Raw genomic sequence first — 19,430 nt, 5'->3', positions numbered from 1 at the left:
TCATGCTCTTCTGGCTGAAATGCAGTTTGACCATTTCAAGTTTTATCTCTGCAAGTAGTAGGTACTGTGCTAATGCATGTGCCAGGTCTGGATCTAAGTGTTTATCATGAGAGAATGTTCTCTGACAGCATTTGCACCTCACAGCTCTTGGAACTCTACTGACAGCTATGTCTCAACACTTCTTGGAAGTATTTCTGTCCTCTGTAATCCTCAATGTGTGGAAAAAAATTACAGAAAGGTGCTGAGTGGCACTTCCCCTTTTGGCCTTGCATAAGTGTCGTGATTCCCGTGGACAGGACTGGAAGTCCACAGTCACTACTGTCATGTCACTGTGAACATGCAGAGGCTCTCAAAAGTCTGGGTGCTGGCAAACAGCCTTATTTTATTTGAAGATGTGGCAAAGAACCAAGGCTTAAGGATATCTATTGTTTTGTTTCTGTAGGAATATGGGATTAATAAGGAGGAGAAGCTGGAAATTGCTATTGGCTTTTGTCTTCCTCTTATTAAAAAGATCCAGTTGGACCTGCAGAGAACCCATGAAGATGAGTCTGTCAACAAACTGCATCCCCTGTAAGGATCATGTTGCATGCTGCTGTTGGAGGCGGGGCGGGGGGAGGGCAGGCTTTGGAACAGTGTGTGTATGAACCATGCCAGAAGACTATACTGGTGTGGGAGGAGGCACTAAACATATACTGAGGGACATACCAAGAGGGAGGCATGTTGGTGCTCCTAGAGCTGGAAAAGAAGTAGAAAGGCATGTTGAGGCTGCTGAGTGGGAGCCAAGCTGACACAGAAGTATAAACCCATTGTAACTGGATGGTGGTACACTCATCCTTGTCTCTGCAAGGAGAGGCAGATGCTAGTGTGATGAGGCTACCTCTGCCCCACCATATGCCTTCATTAGGATACCAGAGAACTGGCTGCTTCTGTGCCTAGTGCTCTCTTGGTTGGTTGTGTTTCTGCTGCTCTTTGACAGTTACTGATGTGTAATTATCTAATTCTGTTAAGCCTGCAGAGATGCTGCTGTATGGTAGATGATAATTCATTGAGGGATTGTGAGTAACAGGGGGCTGATTTTGGTTTAGGTACTCAAGAGGAGTTTTGTCACCGGGTCGCCACGTTCGGACACGGCTCTACTTCACCAGTGAGAGCCATGTGCATTCTCTGCTCAGTATCTTCCGTTATGGAGGGCTCCTGGATGTAAGTGTCCCAACAATGCTCCCAGAGTAAGCCTCCCTTTTTTTTTTTTTTTGTTTTTGTTTTCAGTGGCCCTTTCCAGGATGGACAGTGTGTGTCTGTAGGTTGCCCCTCTAGTCAGCTCTCCCACTAATAACACATATCAGTGGCCTCTGGCCAAACTCCATCTCTGTTGTGTTTGTGTGCTGCAGCTTACTGCCTTTCTGGCATGTAGGAGGATAGTTCTTCCTCATTCCTGATACTGCGTGCCTTGCTTGTGTGGAGGCATGTTTTCTCCAAGAGCTGCCCTGCTGATTTTGGAGAAGTCTAGATCACTTATCTGTAGGAAGGGATCAGCGTCAGGGAGTAGAGATGAGGGAACTTCTTTCTTCCTACCTCCTTCAACCGTTTATTTAAAGGGTTTGGCCCTGTTATTTAGTGAGTTCTGTCAATTCTAAGCCAAAAAAATCGGTTTGCTCTCTGAGGAAGTGAGCTGGGATTGCAAGAGCATACGGAGCGAGTGCTCACTAATAGAGACAGATGGCCCAGTTTTAAGGGACTATGACTTTTCCAGTCCAAGCTCTTCACTAGATAAAAATAAGTCTGCTCTCAGAACCTGTTTCCTGATGGAATTGTCCTGCAGACCCTGAGAAAAGCCCTGCTTTAGACACCCGAGACCTTTTGGTTTGCCTTCCAGTTTTTAAACTTGGTGTTCTGAAATGCCTTGAGAGTTAGGACTTGTTTAGCAGGTGTGACTTCTGATGTCTGCACAAACTCACTGTCTCTGCAGGCGGTGATCGTGCAACTGGCTCTTAATTACTTGCTTACTGAATAAGATGCTGCTGTTATGCTCCACTCCAGTGTTAGAAGACTCTGTATTGGCAGCACAGGGATATTAGGCTGCATCTGGGTTCGTTTGTACCACTGGGGTTTGTTTCATATCCATCAAGATGGTGGAATGTTCCACAGCAGTGTGCAACACTGGACATGGCCATTCTCTAGCAGTGCTGGGAAACAATTAGGGGTGGGCTGCCCTGCCTTGTGGAGCCCAAGGGTCCTGGGTGGCTCTGTAGCCTTTTCTTTCATCCTTGTGTATAAACAGCTTCACTTGGTCCATTTTTTCCCCCTGTTCGTCCCTTGTGCTTTCTTGTGATTTCTCTAAAACACTCCACTTTGTAGACCACCATTCGAGAATGACTGTGTTGGGGAGACCACCATTCGAGAATGACTGTGTTGGGGAACCTGCTGTGGATTATGCTTTTTTCCAATCAGCATGGCATAGGGGGCTTGCAGCTGGATGTGTTCAGATCTGCACGTGAATTGTATGGATAGCTGTAGTGTCCCTCTATGCAATTGCTCCTCACTGTAAGCACCCTGCCCTCATTGCAAGATCATTTCTCTTCATGCAAGTTAAGCAAGATGTTTCTGTCCTGACAATGTTATCTTGTGGAGAGGCAATGCCTCTCAGACCCATTTCACTGAATGCTGCAAGGTGTCTGCTGTTGCTTATTCCATGCGATTGTTTATGTGTATATATCAGGAGAACAAAGACCAGCAGTGGAAGAGAGCCATGGACTATTTGAGTGCTATCTCAGAGCTGAACTACATGACCCAGATTGTTATCATGCTCTACGAGGACAACAACAAGGTGAGGGATATAGCTGTAGGGTAAAATCCTTCCTGCTGTGATGCAAGGCACAGTCCCCAAGAGATGAGCTCAGCTGGGAAGTTTGTGACCTGAGCGCGCTCAACTTGTGAATAAAGATGTACAGACTGTTAACAAAACTGCTAGTTTTTATTTTAGGTGGGAGACGTGACCCAGTTAATATTTGTTAGAGGTAAACAGAATACCACCATGAGCAGTAATACCACACTCGCGTAATTAACGCTGCCTATTTTAAAGCATTTCCTAAAGTAAAACCATTTACTATTTCTTAATATTAAAATAAACAATTGGAACAATTAAATAAAAGCAAATGATATTTGGCAGTTGTTTCAGGATGCTTCTAGAAAGAGGCCAGAAATTCCACGTTCATAAAAGGCTTTTTAATTTAAAAGTATACTGATATATTTAGGGAATTATATATTGATGCATTTAGGAAATAACAGTCATTTTAAAAAGCAGCTGGGATGTGGAAGCTGATAGTAATGACCATAAATAGGTTCAGTGCAGAGTTGCTGGATAAGGTACCTCCTGCACTGCAGGAGATCCTAGTGAGCGAGTGGAGCACTCCTTTTACTCCATAAGCTGTAGAATTAGAATCTCATGTTCGGAGAGTTTATGTTGAGATTTTAATGGTAGAAGTGAAATATTTACCAGGGCTATTTAAATAAATAAATTACTTTAAGTCTAAATAGATCTCCTAGTAAGTTTCTTACCAAGTAGAGATGATTAAATTTTTGGTTTTACACCATTAGTGACAGAAACTGTAAAAGCCCTTGCTCCCTAAAAAATGTGCAATTAATTTGTTTGTTTGTTTTAATATTGGCAATAGCTACTTAAATCTTGGAACAACCTGGATCTAAAAACTAAAGGCCCTAGGAGGGAAGGAACTAAATCTCTGCCTGCCCCCAAATGTGCTGGTTTTGCAACAGGGGTGGATCAAAAGGGGCTATGTTTTAAGTGTGTGTGAATATAAGTATACATATACACACACATATATATGTATATATTTGTATATACACACACACACATGCAGATCTGTAGCCTGATCCTGTTTTGGTCCTCTGATGGCTGTTGTCACAAAATAACAACAGTTTGAATGCCTCAGCTTTGTGCAAATAGGGGCTGTCCTTTTGGATGAGCTATAAACCCAAAGCCAGTTTGTTTGTGGTTGGTTTCTTGTTGCTTCCGCTTTCCTTCCAAAAGGATGTGCTTGGGGCGTGTGCTGCACTGGCATGGCAGGGTGGCCTGGGTTCAGATCATAGCCTGTGCTGACAGTGGGATTGATTATTTATTTATTCCCTCTCCCTTATGTTCACAGGACCCATCTTCAGAAGAGCGTTTTCATGTGGAGCTGCATTTCAGCCCTGGTGTGAAAGGTTGTGAGGAAGACGGAAACGTCCCCACAGGGTTTGGCTTTCGGCCTGCGTCAGCAGAGGTGAGCATGTTGTCTTGCATGTGAATGACACAGGCTGCTCTGCCTGCAGGGGATGTTGCTGACTCTGATCCTAGGTGCGCCTTCATATGCCTTACTATTCTGCCAAGTTCTGGTATGATCTAGTCTCAGCAGCAAATCTTCCTCTGACCTTTCTCTTGCATCTGAGAACTGTTAGAGGGTTACATTCCTTGCCTAGCTTTGCAGGCTGTTTTCTGGGCAGTCTTGGGCAATACATGGAAAAACAGAACGAAGATATCTTACTGAGCTTTGCAGAACTTGGACAACCAAGCCTAGAATGAATACCCTTGGCAATGCTTGGTAAGGTCATGTGCAGCTATAGCTGTCTGTCTGCTGCCAATGTTTTCTTACTGCAGAATGAGGACAAGAAAGCAGACCAAGGCAGCCTGGAAGACCTCTCCAAGGAGAAGGGCGTTGATGAGCCAGATCAGGCACAGCAGAGGTCTCCACAGCCCTCCGAGCCTGTCAGCATTCAGCGGAGATCACCACTGATCAGGAACCGGAAGACAGGGTCCATGGAGGTAATAACACAATGAGCACTCTGAGTTATTCCAATGAAGGTGCCTTGCCTAGCATTGGTTTCCTGGGATTCCTCTTAACATACCAGAGTCAGAATTGATTCTATGAAAGGATCAAGAGATGTTATATACGGATTTTGGAAGGCTGACCTGCCAAACTCCTTCTCATTGAGGAAAGACAGAGAGAACATGGGTCAGAGCAGTTGGTGAGGAAGAGCAAGCAAGGAAATGCTTGAGAAGATCAACTACATTTAGATCACATGTTGTAAAGCCATTAACCACCTGTGAGATTGCATGCAACCTCTTCACCTAACCACGATGACATCTTTGGCTTCCTTTGGACTCCAGCCTTTGCATCTCACAGTTCAATTCCACAGTTCTTATTCCTGTCTCCCATCTGTGATCTCATGCACGTCAGAGGTGCCCACTAATTTAGTGAGCTTATTTGCGGAGTACTTAACCTGTCATAGAGTTTACAATTGTCCCATTCATTGATCTGCTAAAGCAATGGGTTTTTTTGTTTTTTTTTTCTTCCTAGCCTTACTTCTCTCCTTCAGGGCTGTCCCAATGTCATAAGACTAGCTTCATAGTCAGCTGGCAGCTGAAACCTTCAAGGTGCTCTAGAATTGCTTCTCATTCTGGAGGGGTTTAGCAGGCATTTTTGCTATCTATTTTCTGAGCCAGTGGAAGCAGAGTTTCAGGGCTTGAGAGGTTTGTTAGCTGACTGTGTCTCTGCGTCACTCATGATATAATTTTGTATGCAGCACTTGGGAGCTCTTTGTAGCAGGCACATAGTAAGTTAAAGAGGATATATTTTTCTGCTTCTGAAGAAGGAAGTCTATGCCAGTCTGTGCCAGTGATTCTAGCAGGAGTCCTGGGAGACAAGGAGCTGAGTACACAAATCCCTTCATACTTTTGAAATCTCTGCTGTTCCACAACCCAATGCAAACCTGAAATTAAAAGTAATTGGGCATGGACTATCACAAGCTGAGCTTTAACCTTCTTGAAAAATGTGATTCAAGGTCATTTTTCTTTAATCAATGTATAAAGGCTTTTGAGATCAGTAGGTGAATTGGTTAGGAATCCTTAGGGCAGGGCACTGATTATACTTTTTTTCCCCTCCCCCACAGGTTCTTTCAGAATCATCTTCCAAATCGGGTGGTTATCGCCTCTTCAGCACCTACTCCAGGCAGTCCTCTGAGATGAAGCAAAGTGGCTTAGGTACTGTATTTGACCTGTACCCAGCCTGTCCTCCTGTACCTCTGTATCTTTGCGTATATTTGTCAGTGTCTCTGCATATATGTCTGGCTCAAGTTCCACGTGTGTGTATTATGCCCTCTTGTAGTGTTGCTGCCTAGAGCACTGTAGAGGCTATTTTATTACAGAATCAGATTAGTCGAGGTAGGAAGAGACCTCCGGAGATCATCTAGTCCAACCCTCCTGCTTGAGCAGGGTCAGCTAGAGCAGGTTGCCCAGGACTGTCCAGTTGGGTTTTGAATATCTCCAAGGATGGAGCCTCCACAACTTCTCTGGGCAACCTGTTCCAGTGTTTAACAACCCTCATGTTAAAGTGTTTTCTTATGTTCAGATTAAATTATCTGTTTTTCAGTTTGTGCCATTGCCTCTTGCCCTGTCACTGGGCACCACTGAAAAGAGTCTGATTCCATCTTCGTTATGCCCATCCATCAGATATTTGTAAACATTGATAAGCTCACCCCCTGCAAACCTCCTCTTCTCCAGGCTAAGCAGTCCTAGCTCTCTCAGCCTCTCATTGTATGACAGATCCTTCAATCCCTTAATTATCTTTGTGGCAACTGCTCCCAATTGCCGTGACCTTTTAAAGAAGATTGAGAGTGGTCTCGCAATGATATTGGCTAGCTCTCTCAGCGCTCGTGGATTCATCCTGTCAGGTCCCATGGACTTGTTCATGTGCAACTTGCTTAAGTATCCCTAACCTGATCCTTTTCCATTTAGGATAAGTCTTCCTTGCTCCAGACTTTCTCTCTGGTCTCAGGGCTCTGGGTTTCCTTGAAGGCTGGTCCTATCAGTAAAGACTGAGCTGAAGAAGGCAGCATTCAGTATCTCAGACTTTTCAGTCTCCTTTGTCACCCGGGCCCATGTCCCATTTAGCAGTGAGCCCACATTTTCGCCAACCTTCCTTTTGCTGTTTATGCTCTTGTCAGAGCCTGCCTTGTTTCCCTTCATGACCCACACCAGTTCAATTCCAGATGGGATTTGGCTTTCCTGATCCCATCCATGCATGCTCAGACAGTGTCTGTATATTCATCCTGGGTCTCCTGTCCCTGCTTCCCCTTCTTATACACACTTCCTTCTGGTTTAGTCAGGAGCTCCTTGTTTGTCTATGCAGCCCTCCTGCAGTCTTTGCTTGATTTCTGGCTTGTCAGGACAGACCATACTTGAGCTTGGAGAAGGGTATCCATGAATATCAGCCAGCTCTCTTGGGCTCCTCTTCTCTCCAGGACTGTATGCCATGGGACTCTTCCAAGCAGATTCCTGAAGAGGCCAAAGCCTGCTCTCCTGAAGTCCAGGGTGTGATCTTCTTTTTGCTCTGCCCCTTCCTCACAGGATCCTGAAATCCCCTGTCTCATGGTCAGTGCAGCCAAGACTGCCCCTGACTCTCTTGTCTTCAACTAGTCCTCCCTTGTTTGTAAGCAACGGGGTCTAGTAGAGTGGCTCCTCGATCACCTGCGTTAGAAAGTTGCCATCAGTGCACTCCAGAAACCTCCTGGATTGCTTGTGCCCTGCTGTGTTGTCCCTCCAGCAGATATCAGGGTGGTTAAAGTCCCACATTAGAACCAGAGCCTGCAAACATGAGGCTTCCAGTTATCTGAAGAAGGCTTCATCTACTTCTTCCCGATCAGGCAGTCTATAGCAATCACCCACTACATCACCCATGTTAGTCTGCCTGCTAGTCCTGACCCATAAGCTTTCAACTGGCTTATTACCTGTCCCCAGGCAGAGCTCTATGCATTTCAAATGCTCCCTTGCATAAAGGGCTACTTCCCTCCCCACCACCCTGGCCCATCCTTCCTGAGGAGCCTGCATCCACCCATAGCAGCACTCTAGTCATGTGAACTATCCCACCATGTGTCCATGATCCCAGTGAGATCACAGCCCTGTAATTGCATACAGACTTCTAATTCCTCTTATTTGTTCCCCATGCTGCTTGCATTAGTATACAGGTACTTCAGAGAAGCACCCAAGTGTGCTGATTTCCCAGCAAGTGCATGAGAGCTTTTCCCATATTGCTATCCCATAAGCACTTTCTTATTTACGTGCATACACTTTGGGTGATTCCACTACAGCCCTGTGTTGTTGATTACGATGTTCCTTCAGTTCACATCACCTCAGACCCTTTGTTTGCCAACCCTACCCACCGCTTCCTCACTTGATTGTTGGTCATTCTCTCCCTTCCCCATTGTTCCTAGTTTATAGCTTTTCTTGCCAGGTTGGTCAGCCAGTTGGCAAAGATACTTTTGCCACCCTTGATCAAGTGGAACCCATCTCTTCCAAGCAGTCATCAATCCTCGAAGGGTCTCATGCTCACAGAAACCAAAACTCTGTTGCTGACACCAGCTGTACAACCAACTGTTGTCCCGCAGGATCTGTCCAGTCCTCCTCAAGCCCTTCTCCCTTACAGCATCAAGGAAACGCTGTCTGTGCCCCCTTGCCCTTTACCATTGCCTTCAGAGCCAGTTAGTCATACTTGATACTTTCCAGGTCTCCCTTGGTAGTCGGTGTTGGTAGTTGGTCGTTGGTGTCCACGTGAAAGAGCAGCAGGGGTTAATAGTCCCAAGGGCTGGACTAGCCTCGGCAGCCTCTCCGTAGTGTCCCATATGCAAGCTCCCGGTAAGCAGCAAAACTCCCTGCATGACAGCTCAGGTCGGCAAGCGGGGGCCTCCATCCCCTGCAGCAGGGAGTCTCCCACTGCCGATACTCGCTGCTTCCTTCAGGTGCTCCTGTGTGGCTGAGGCTCAGCTGGTGCAGATGCTCCATTTGATCATGCTCCCCAGCTGCTCATCAGCTGCAAGGGTAGTGAACCTTTTCCAAACTGCAAATCTTCCAATGGAGCAGGAGCCCCTCTCCCCCCGGTGCCAGAAGTAAAGCTCTCCCAGCCTTTGCCATCATTGAAATTTCCACTTTCCAAACGGATAGGCACAGATTCTACATGCCCCTGCGTCGCAGTTGGAGGTTTGGGCTCTTGAAACTGCAGGTTTCAGAGAAGATGGAGTCAGTCTCTTTCTCATCTTCTCTGATGCTGCACAGTCTGCTGGCCTCCCACAGCTCCTTCACTTGGTGAAGCTCTTCAACAACGGCACACCTCCTGCAGGCTAGGAGAACGTTTGCCCCTGCCTCAGCAAGAGGCCCCAGGCATTCCCTGCAGCCTAACACTTACAGAACTTCATCTTCCGACTGTAGCTCTGTCAGGGTCAAAGCCTCTGACATTGCAGGGACAGTTGCTCCAGTGGCTGCTGGGGACTGTGCCATACCATCACCACCATAGCTGAGGATGCGTGTGCTGATCTGAGCAGAGTTGCTGGTCCCTTCTTTGTGCTGTTCAGCCTGAACTGCTGTGCAAACTGCTGCTTCTCTTCGCTGTCTCTGTTAGCTGCACTCTCGTAATTATTGTAATTCCTTTTGTGTGCAATCTTTTCCTTTCAGCTTCTAGCAACAGTAGATGCACGTGCCATCCTTTATAGTGTGGGAGCAACAGAGCAAGCTGCATACTTGCAGATTGGCTTTCTGGTTCCATGACATAATTATTTGTTACATTATTTCTAAACTTAGCAGGGAGAGAGGATTTTACAAGAGAACTAGCATGCTTTCTGTTCCACAGAACAGTATTTTATATGCAAAGCTACTCTTTATATAAGGTTATAATATTTCTACCTTTGATTCATAAAGAGCCCTCGTATGGAACAGATCTGTCATCTGCATCAGTGTTTGACTGGTTGGTCTAATTGAGCTAGAATTCCCTGGTTAGCCATTCTTTGTATGGTGGCCAGCAGAAGAGAATATTTTGGGGCACTTAGTGTTTTCTACCCACCCTTGAGAGTACTACTCTCTGCCATCCTAACCTAAACTGTGGCTTAATAATGGAATTCTTCCCAAAAACTTTGTGTAAAAGCTAGATTGATTCGGAAACTGAACAGCTATCTTTTGTGTGGTGGGGTCCAAAGACAGCTGAGAACCAGACTTTGCAGATGACTAGTAAGCACCAGGAGGTGGAAATGTGAAAGTTACACCCACTTTTTTATTTTTAGACTATTTTTGCATTTTAGCTTCAAGCTATGGCCATAAATTTCCTGGCAGCAGTTCTGACTCATCAGTTTTTTATCCTTTGTTATTTGGACATCCTGCAGTCAAGGGATTCCTGAAAGGCCCGATCCTTTCTTTGTCACTTGTGAATGAGCTGCTGCTTTGGAAGCTAATTTTTACCAAGTTAATGGGTTCTTATTTGGAATGGTCAGGTAAATGTCCCTGGAGTCTGGCAGCTATGTCTCCAGCTAGTTGTTAAAATCTAAGAAGTAATGGCTGATGCATTTGCCATAGTGGTTTTTGAATGTGCTATTTCAAATGGTCTGTCTACTTATTTCTGCCTTCCCCAGACCACTTGCAGGATTAAGGAAGCTGTTATAAACTGCCTTGCTTAGGCTTGAAGAAACTTGTGGTTATTCTGTGAATCCATGTGAATCAATATATCAGAATTTCTGAGGTGGCACACAGTCAAAGTGCATCTACTCAGAGAATGACTGGATGCGTCAAACACTGCATGCAGACTATTCTGACTGGATGTCTGAGTACCAGAAGGCATCTGCTTTGGGAGGCCGAGATGTTGCAGCCTCTCTGTGCTTCTGATAAACCTCTCTCTTGGAGATGGACAAGACTGCTACTGTACTGGACCCTTGTACAATATTACTTTTCCTTGACAGCAAAATCTGAAATGTGATCCTAGTAGGTTTACTTTCAGGTTTTTTTACCTGACTTGCCCTGCTAGGAGGCCTTTGCTGATCACTCTCCCAACAGTTAAGATATGCAGAGGCAACCCTTTAAGTAGGGGGAGAGACAGCTGATCTGTGACCTCTAGCTGGATGCTCAGTGCAGTCGTTGTTCACCTCCTCTACAGATTCTTGCAGCTGCAGGCACAGAAGGATTAAACAGGAGAGACCTGTGTTGCAACACCTGCTTGCGCAATCGCTGGTCATTAACATGCCTGTGTTTCTGTGAATTTCTCTCAGCCTGAGAACTATTGGAAAGAATGATGCATCTTTACCTATAAAAGTCAAGCTCTTCCTTCCTGATGCCTTTCCTGCTTGTTTTGCGGAAATCTAAGGAAGAATAAGGAACTCACAGGAGCTTGAACTTAGGCTGCTTGCCTCACAGCTGTGTTACAAGGGGGATCGTTCAGCTGCTACCTGCTGTTTCTGAGCTTTTCTGAAGCTGAGCCTCCTCTCCTGCTACCTGACCTTGTCAGGGTCTGGCTGTGGGGGAATGGTTCGGGTATGACTTCCTATGCTTAGGCTTAAAGGAAAGGCTAGCAGGGCAGAGCTCCTATTATAGCACTGTCACTATGCCTGCCAGAATTGTCTTTGTGTCAGTTTAAAAAAATGCCTTGATATGCCTGTTTGGAAGAGGGGATTGCTGCAGCTTGCTTTGGCTGTGTAAAGCAATGCTTTGGAGTATGGCACGTTTTTCTGGGCAGGAGCCAGTGAATCCTTTTGGATTATCTGGAATAGTGTGTGTGCATCTGGCTTAAGAAGCCAAGGAATGTTTCAAAGTCTTTCTTTGCCTCCAAGAGCACTTCAAAAGGGGGAGTAGAATCCCTCCTTTCTTTTGGAGCAACAGAGGTGGTGTGTTGCCAATGGGGAAGACAGCTTTGTGCAAGACTCCCTTTCCTGTAGGGAAATAAGGGATGCTTATTTTTAAATCTCTAAGAATTGAATATAGGAAAAAATATTCAGTGCACATTTTTATTTCTATCAAATGTTGCTAATTTTTAAAATCCGAATGGCTAATATGCTGTTATGTTTTTTAGGATGTATGTCAGTTTGTTTACTTTGGCTACCACGATCTCCTAGGAGAGTTCATACTAGGCAATTGCCATAGAATCATGCCTGTAAAGTCTCCTCAGGTTTGAGGGCATTAACAAAATGCCTCTGTCTAGTGTAGGAGAACAGAAACACTGGGGTGTCCTTATCTTAATGGTTAATGGCACAAAATTGCTCAAGATAGCAAGTGAATGAAAATCTTCTGTTCTGTTGTTTGTCTGCCAGTAAATGAGTTTTTTTGATTTTTTTTGTTTAAACCATGGAAAGGTGATTATGGGTGTCATGCTGGATGCTGATTGACAGTTTTATTTGCATTCTAAGAGATTCCAGTTCATCCTGAGACTGTAGTGAGCTTTGCTTTAAGGCATTGGTAGGAAAGTTTCTAAGACTTGTGTATCAGTCACCCTGCAGGCAAAATTTCTTTGCCTCTTTGTCTAAGAGGACGTACATGCTAGTCTATCCTGTAAAAAGCTACCAGCAGTGTTTACAGTGGTGGTGTAGCTTAAGTTCAGTATATATGAAACAGTTCTTTGAGCTGCTCTCCATTGTTCCAAGAAACAGGTACCATCAGCTTAAGCTGGGCTTGCACGTGTATAACTTAAAGCTCAGGATCTGTGGTTTTTCTCCAAAGAGGATCTATCTAAAAATCATCTTTGTAGAAAAGGAACTGGGGGTCCTGATAAAACAACAAATGAGCATGAGTCAGCAGTGTGTCCTTATACCAAAGGCGGCCAACAGCATACTTTGCTGGATTAGCAAGAGTGCAGCTAGCAGGTCAAGGGAAGTGATTCTTCCCCTCTATTCAGCATTCGTGAGAATGCATCTGGAGTACTGTTATCCTGTCTTGGGCTCCCTAGGACAAGAAAGATGTGTTCACATGGGCATAAACCCCGTGAAGGGCAATGGGAGAGGTGGGTAGGAGGCTGGAGCACATGACTGAGAGAACAGGGTTTGTTCAATTTTAAGAACAGAAGCTGAATAGGGGGTGTAGGTCTTAATGACAGAAACAGACTCTTCTCAAAGGTACACAGTGATAGGATGAGAAGCAACAGTTGCAGCATGGGAAATTCCGGTTAGCTAGAAGGAAAAAAATTTTCACCTTGACCGTAGCTGAATGTTGGAACAGGGGCCCAGAGAAATTGTGAAGTCTCCATTCTTGGAGATAGTCAAAACTTGACTGGACAAAGTCCTGAGCAATCTCATCTAAGTTGGCCCTGCCCTGAGCATGGGGGGGGGGAGGGGAGGGGAGGGGAGGGGGGAGAGGGTTGGGAAAGAGACCTCCAGAAGTCCTTTCCAAACTGAATCATGCTGTGATGGTGTATTTTAGAATCCAGAGATACTTGCAATATAGGTAGGCTCTTTTTAACAGTGGTAGGTAGGCTCTTTTTAACAGTGGTAGGTAGGCTCTTTTTAACAGTGGTAGCAGTTTCACTATTCTAGTTAAATACAAATAGGCACTATGTCAGTTTTTTGCCTGGATAGACAAGGTGGAGCAAAATCAGCCTGCTTGTTCCTGGAAGCCTTTTGAAATGTAGGAAGTACGTTGTTTTTAGCAGTTCATATTCTCAGTACAGAATGTAATATCAGACAATCTAAATGGAGTTTATAGCCAATCAATAGTTTTGTCTTGCTCATAATTGCTTTCCTCAGTTGAAAGGGTTCTGTTCCAAATGCCCAGCAGTTCCTCTCAATATCACATATCAATATTCAAGTCACTCTAAGGATTGCTGTGTCTGAGAAAAGTGAAGACGAGCACTTGCTAAAGTGACCAGTTCTAGGTTGCTCTCTTGTGCTTGAGTGGTACTATCTTGCATGCCGTATTCCTTGCCGTAGAGCAAGCTCCATGCTGTATGTGCATCTGGTTTTTATAAGTAGATAGTTCACAGAACACTTGGACCTACCCTGGAATAGAAAGGCAGGAACAAGTGGATGTGAAATTGGGCGGCAGCTTGTGAAAGAAAGCCCTCGGGTCACATTCCTTTCTTTAGTGCTTGACACAGTAATTGATCCCCATTTGCTGATGAACAGATTCAACACTGAAATTTATTGGAGACAGGCAGCCATTTTTCCTTTCCAGCATCCTACAGAAGAAGGAGCTTTTCAAAGAGAAAGGACAGGAGAGCAGAGTAATGATGTCCTGCAATTTGCATATCAGTGATTGAGCGTTTTTGGCATTTCTGATGTGAATGTGTCAGGTGTGCTGACCAGAGGACATCAAGACATTTCTCCTATGTCAGGATGGGAAAGCCAAGTGAAATAAACCCCCCAAAGGTGTTAGGAGCTTTTCCAGTGCTGACTGTTGGGCTACCTGTTGTGCATTTGGCTCTACTGAATTTAAAGTAGGGAATACTGCCTCCCCGTGCTCCCCTGGCATCATTTTCTTCCTGAGACTGTCTCCAAAGTGGGCAGTTTTTTCCTTGTTCTCCCACTAACCCCGCTTTTCTGTAGTTGCATGCAGTGGAGATGTAATACTAACACCTTCCATGCCTTTCCAGGGTCACAATGCACCGGGCTGTTCAGCACCACTGTGCTGGGAGGCTCCTCCAGTGCCCCCAACCTCCAGGACTACGCCCGCAGCCATGGCAAAAAGTTTGCCAGCAGCCTGACATACAAAGACGGTATGTGTGTTCTCTCTGCAGCAGATGGTTAATTTGTGGACTCTGGTGCTTCAAGATGCTACTGAGGCAAAGACTTAGACTGCAAAGAGGAGTAATATAATTTAATGTGTATGTTCATCAGATTTATGGTGATGCATTTTATCATGTCCCAAGAAATCATTATCCTTTTGCATCAATCAGATCCTCGCTAGGACAAGACAGGAGCTGACACTGCGTGAGGAGTTCTATACTGATGCATGGTATTGCTGGTGTCTGATTTTGCTCTGATATTTTAATAATACTTGCTGTTGTGCAGGAGGAATCGTTATTCTAGATGTTCCATAGGTTTGTCCTGGTACAGAAATCCAGCACATGGAATCATCTTGCTTATCTTGGTGATTTTGCAGATGCTGAACTAAGCTTTTGTGGAGACAGTAATTCCCACCCTAGAGGAGATGAGGCAGCACCATTGGCAGAATGATATGCTTGGCAGGGGTTATTTAAGTACTAGGTAAGGCTGGGCACTGCTGTAGAAGAGTCCGAGATAGTTGCCAGAAAGCAAGTATATATGCCTGACATGCTTGACATAAATGGGATGCTTGGAGGAAGTACGGCAAAAGGACTGTAAGGTCTAGTTGCTGTGACTAGTTCTGCAGAAACGGCTTTAAATTTCATCAAGACAGTCTGGTAAAATGTACTTTGATTATTAGTATAAATGTTGCCCCATGCTCATGAGTGAAGGGGTATTACCAGCTGAGGACTGATCAGTAGTCAGCCTTAGTGTGGTACGCTTTGAGAAGCAGAGAGTCCATCCCTATCCTCAAAGAAGTTGGAGCATAGAGCATAGAAAAGACTGAGGTGTTCTGGAGGAGTTGGAGTGTAATGCACCAGAGTAAGTGTTCCTTATTATCCCAGAAGGAAAGGCGCTCAGACTCCATAAGGTATTGATTAAAATACTATTTCCTGGAGCTAACACAAGAAGGAAAAAAGAGGATAGATAATCTTATGTTCCTTCAGATGAGCTGTGCAGCACTGGATGGACATCCAGTCGGGGCATGGCATGCTGTACAGACTCTGTCCATGGAGAGGCTTATTTGATGCTGCACAATGCGGGTTCCCAGCATCTGAAGAGATGTGAGATGATCTGTCGTCTTTTTTCCTTCTTGTGTTAGCTCTTCTAATGAACGGTATCTAATTAATACCTTATGGAGTCCGAGTGCCTTTATTTCTTGGATCATAAGGAGCACCTTCACTATTGCATTACAAGGTGGGGGATGATTAGGGTAGTAGTTTGTGGCCTTTGAGGGAAACAGGGTTGGTTCCTTTGGATTTCTTTCCAGTTTTGAGGCAAGGAAAATGGCCTAGCAAATCAGGGTGGAAAGACGCTATTCAATTCTCAGACCTGTTGAGACTTCACTAAATACCCTTCTATTTAGACTATTATTCTTCCCTGTGTAAGAGAGAAAATTGTGTTGCTTCTCACCTCTTCAGGGAACTCTAGCATGCAACAGGCTGTGAGTGATAGAGGGGCAGGTGAACTGGAAGATTTAAAACCCTGCTGTACCAGTTCTGAGCTGCTCAAGACAGCAAGTGCTGGCTACTCGCAGGTCCTGGAATCAGCTCATGGTGTTTGGCATGAGATGGGGGTGTGAATACCAGGAGAGGTACTCAAAAGACCAGCTAGTGCTCTGGCTGCTTTTCTTCCACAATTCTGCAAGCAGTCTGAATCCAAAGGCAGCACTAATTCTCAAGGAAAACTGTCAGAGATGGCTAGCTAGATGGCACTCGGCTGGGAACAGAACTGATTCTGCTCAGTCCTGGTGTTGTGCCACCTGTCTGTGTAGGCAGTGTAGTAGGAGTCTGCCTACAACTGGCTACTTGTAGTCAAGGTCTGGAGCAGAGTCCTGCTGGTTTAGCCTAAATTCTGTGACAAGGTCTCTGCATGCTGTGACACAGCTTTAGCCTCAAGTACTTGAAAGGTAGACTTAATTAATGTGTGACTAACATAACCTGGAATTATTCATCTTGGTATTACACTTAGTTTTTCATGTTTCTCAGTGTGCAGCTGCACGCTTTGCTACCAGTGCCTTGCTGCAGTCATAGCAATTATGAGGAAGAAGCTGGAGGCTTGGGAGAACGAGTAGGAGGCAGAGGAGCATTTGGTTTCTGGGGAAGGTAGTTTGAATATGAAATAAGCAGTTGATCTGAGCATTCCTGCTTAAACTAGCAGCAAATGATGAGCATTGGCAATTAGGCCAAAAGTCATTAGAGTTGAAAGCAGTGACGCTGCAGCTCCAGCAGACTTCACTCTCTCGGAGTACATCTGTATCGAGGCCTTTTTCATAGCCGCCAGGCTAATAATGTTTAAAAACCCTCAGATTCTGGAGCATGTTTTCACATGAATTCTTTGGCCTTTTTTCATGGCTGCGTTACTTCAAGGTGTGGTGCATGGCTTACAGCACTTCGTCAACTGTTTGCTCAGTGAAGTTAAATTACCTTAAGTTTTTTTACTTAGGGCTGGAAGAGGGCTAAGGAACGCTTCAGTGGTGAGTTGTGTCTCAACTTGGGGTGAGACTGCTACTGCTGATGCTTCATTGAAGTTGGTTTGTCTACCCAGTAACCTGTATCTCAGCACCATCTAAATTGACACTCTGATAAAGGCAAGAGGGAGATTCAGGGTGGAATGGAGATGGTTACTACCAGTTGACTGACTGCAAGGTGATGACTCAAACGCTTCTTGGAGGATGCATATGTATGGAAGATTGCTATGCTATATTTATTGAGTTTAAACAGAGAAAATCAATGTTTAGGGCTATTATCCTGGCAAGGGTAATTGCAGCAGCTTTGAGCCTTGGTTTAAATACGTTATTGAGGCCAGACAGTGGGGTTTTATTGGATGTAGCTACAGAAGCACAATGAGGGGGTGACAGTATAAATTGCATGTAACATTTATTCTTGGTGTACAGGAATAGCCATGCAGCTTTTATTTACTAGGTAAAATGGATGCATGAAAACTATGAAGGAGAAATGAAAACATCCTTTGTTCCTAAGTAGCAGCAAAAGGTGTAATTGACTGGGTTCTCACACCAAGTCCTGCATGCAGAGAGTCTGATCTAGGCCATTCTTTCCCATGATAGCTGAGGAGTTTCCAGAGTGGGAATAAACTGAAGTTTTTGACTTTTTCTAGCATAGAGAGACTAATCCCTGTCTTTTAAAACTCATCTGTTTGTGCTCCATCAGATACCTAGAGTCTGTTCTGGAGAGCTTGGCCTGGACCATGGCCAAGACAAGCCTGAGGATGTATTCCAAAACCTTTGCTATATTTAAATGCATTGAGCAACAGGAAGGTAGAGATATGTCTTCATGGGTCTTCTGTTTGTTCCCAAATCAGTTAGCTGATTTAGCTTTTTAATTCATAAATAGCTCTGTTTAACTTACATTAAGAGGCTGTTTTGAGCTGCACTTACTTGTCCTGGGGACCTTCAAGTCCTCTGTACAAAACTGTCTTGGTTTTCCTTAGAGGTGAATTCCCAAAAACTATATTCATATGGTGCTGTTGCTTGCTCGGCCTTCTGTTCTCATGGCTGTAATTATGGCCTAATCGCATCTTTCACTGGACTGAGCCTGGGGGCCGAGCACATCTGGGTTACTGCAAGTGTGCTGGGAGGGTAGGATGTATTTATTGTCTGTGACTGAGGGAGTATGTCTGAGCGTTTTTGCAGCGTCGAGGGAGTCAATGGTAGGAAACGTAATGAAAGTGGGGAGCAGGCAGGAGTGTGAAGAGCCTAAGAGGTTCAGTCAAACATGGAGACAAAGTGTGAGGGCTGCTGTGGCAGTGCCAATGAGAGTATGTGTTACATGGGTCAAGTAGAGGGTGAACTTCAAAGGCTAGCTGCTAGCATGTGAAGCTTAGGGCATCCTTAGAAACAGGCTGTTAACTGAGATGATCTGTTTTTATTTCCTCAGAGCTCTTGTCTATGCCAGCCGTAAAACGATTTTCTGTGTCGTTTGCAAAGCATCCGACTAATGGTACGTTTGCTTCCTTGATTTGACGTTCCCTCGCACTTCTAACCCCATGCTCACATTCAGTTCTCCCTTCTGCACATATCCTCCTCCTTTCAGCCTTCTTGTGGGTTGTTTTGTTTTGTTTTTTTGCGCGTTTGTGTATCTGGTATCCAAACGTGTTTCCCTTTCCCCTTGTCTCATTGTGACTAACTTGTTCACTCATCCTCTGTTACCGCTCAGCGGGGCCTGTGCTGTCTGTGGGATATCTGCCACACTGTTTCCCCAGAGGCATTTGTGTCCCAGGTGAAAAAGAAAGAGCAGTAGCTCTGTAAATGGCTCCTAAAGCAGCCTTTAATTCCATTGCTGACATTAAAGCGTTCCCTCATGCTCCCTTGGAGGGGGGAAGAATTTCACTGGACTTGAGGTATGGGGGTGGGCATCTGCTCTATATCCCAAGAGCAACCGCAGCTTAGGGTCTGTTTCTGCAATGCAGATTTGCAAGACTGAAACAAGGATAGCCTGGGGCTACACATGTCTCCTGGAAGAGCGCAGTCTAGAGTGGGAGAAAAGGAAATGCTAACAGCATTCCCTCTAAGCATGCTGTTCCTCAGCACAGTGGTCTTAGGAGTACTGGTAACTTCATGGCCTCCTATCTGCAATCCTGTTTGTTAGGGTAGTCCCTTGATTACTCTAAGGATGGTGGGAGTGGTCTCCCCTTTCCTACATGTCATCCCTAAGAATGACATCTCTCCAAAACTTTCACTCATCTGCTGTCAGTGGAAAAAGCTGGCTTGGGCCCTCTTGGCTTCCTGAACTAAAAGGGGAAGGAACATGCATCAGCAATGTGCTCCCTAGGGTGGTGTAACCTCCTTTGCTCCTGTCATGCTAGTAAGTACCTTTGAAAAGGCTCAGTAAAGAAGGATGTCTGATAGTGCTTATGTGCAC

General features: G+C 45.0%; 1 protein-coding gene across 21 annotated transcripts in view; it reads left to right on the top strand.

The window, feature by feature from the left end:
• PPIP5K1 (diphosphoinositol pentakisphosphate kinase 1) overlaps positions 1-19,430 on the top strand; it is a 65,115-nt gene that overhangs the window by 25,550 nt on the left and 20,135 nt on the right. For 17 of the 21 annotated variants that reach the window (XM_068957836.1, XM_068957838.1, XM_068957832.1 and 14 more), the window contains 8 exons: positions 443-570; positions 1,086-1,200; positions 2,717-2,824; positions 4,161-4,277; positions 4,652-4,816; positions 5,944-6,034; positions 14,379-14,501; positions 18,447-18,509. In XM_068957836.1, coding sequence (XP_068813937.1) covers positions 443-570; positions 1,086-1,200; positions 2,717-2,824; positions 4,161-4,277; positions 4,652-4,816; positions 5,944-6,034; positions 14,379-14,501; positions 18,447-18,509 — 910 coding nt within the window. The remainder of the gene's footprint in view (positions 1-442; positions 571-1,085; positions 1,201-2,716; positions 2,825-4,160; positions 4,278-4,651; positions 4,817-5,943; positions 6,035-14,378; positions 14,502-18,446; positions 18,510-19,430) is intronic. The other 4 variants (XM_068957837.1, XM_009670117.2, XM_009670111.2 and 1 more) reach the window with 3 other exon arrangements.

The sequence above is a fragment of the Struthio camelus genome, chromosome 12, assembly GCF_040807025.1.
Source record: "Struthio camelus isolate bStrCam1 chromosome 12, bStrCam1.hap1, whole genome shotgun sequence".
NCBI lineage: Eukaryota > Metazoa > Chordata > Aves > Struthioniformes > Struthionidae > Struthio > Struthio camelus.
Note: the sequence above shows the minus strand (reverse complement) of the source record. Positions and strands in the feature narration are given on the sequence as shown.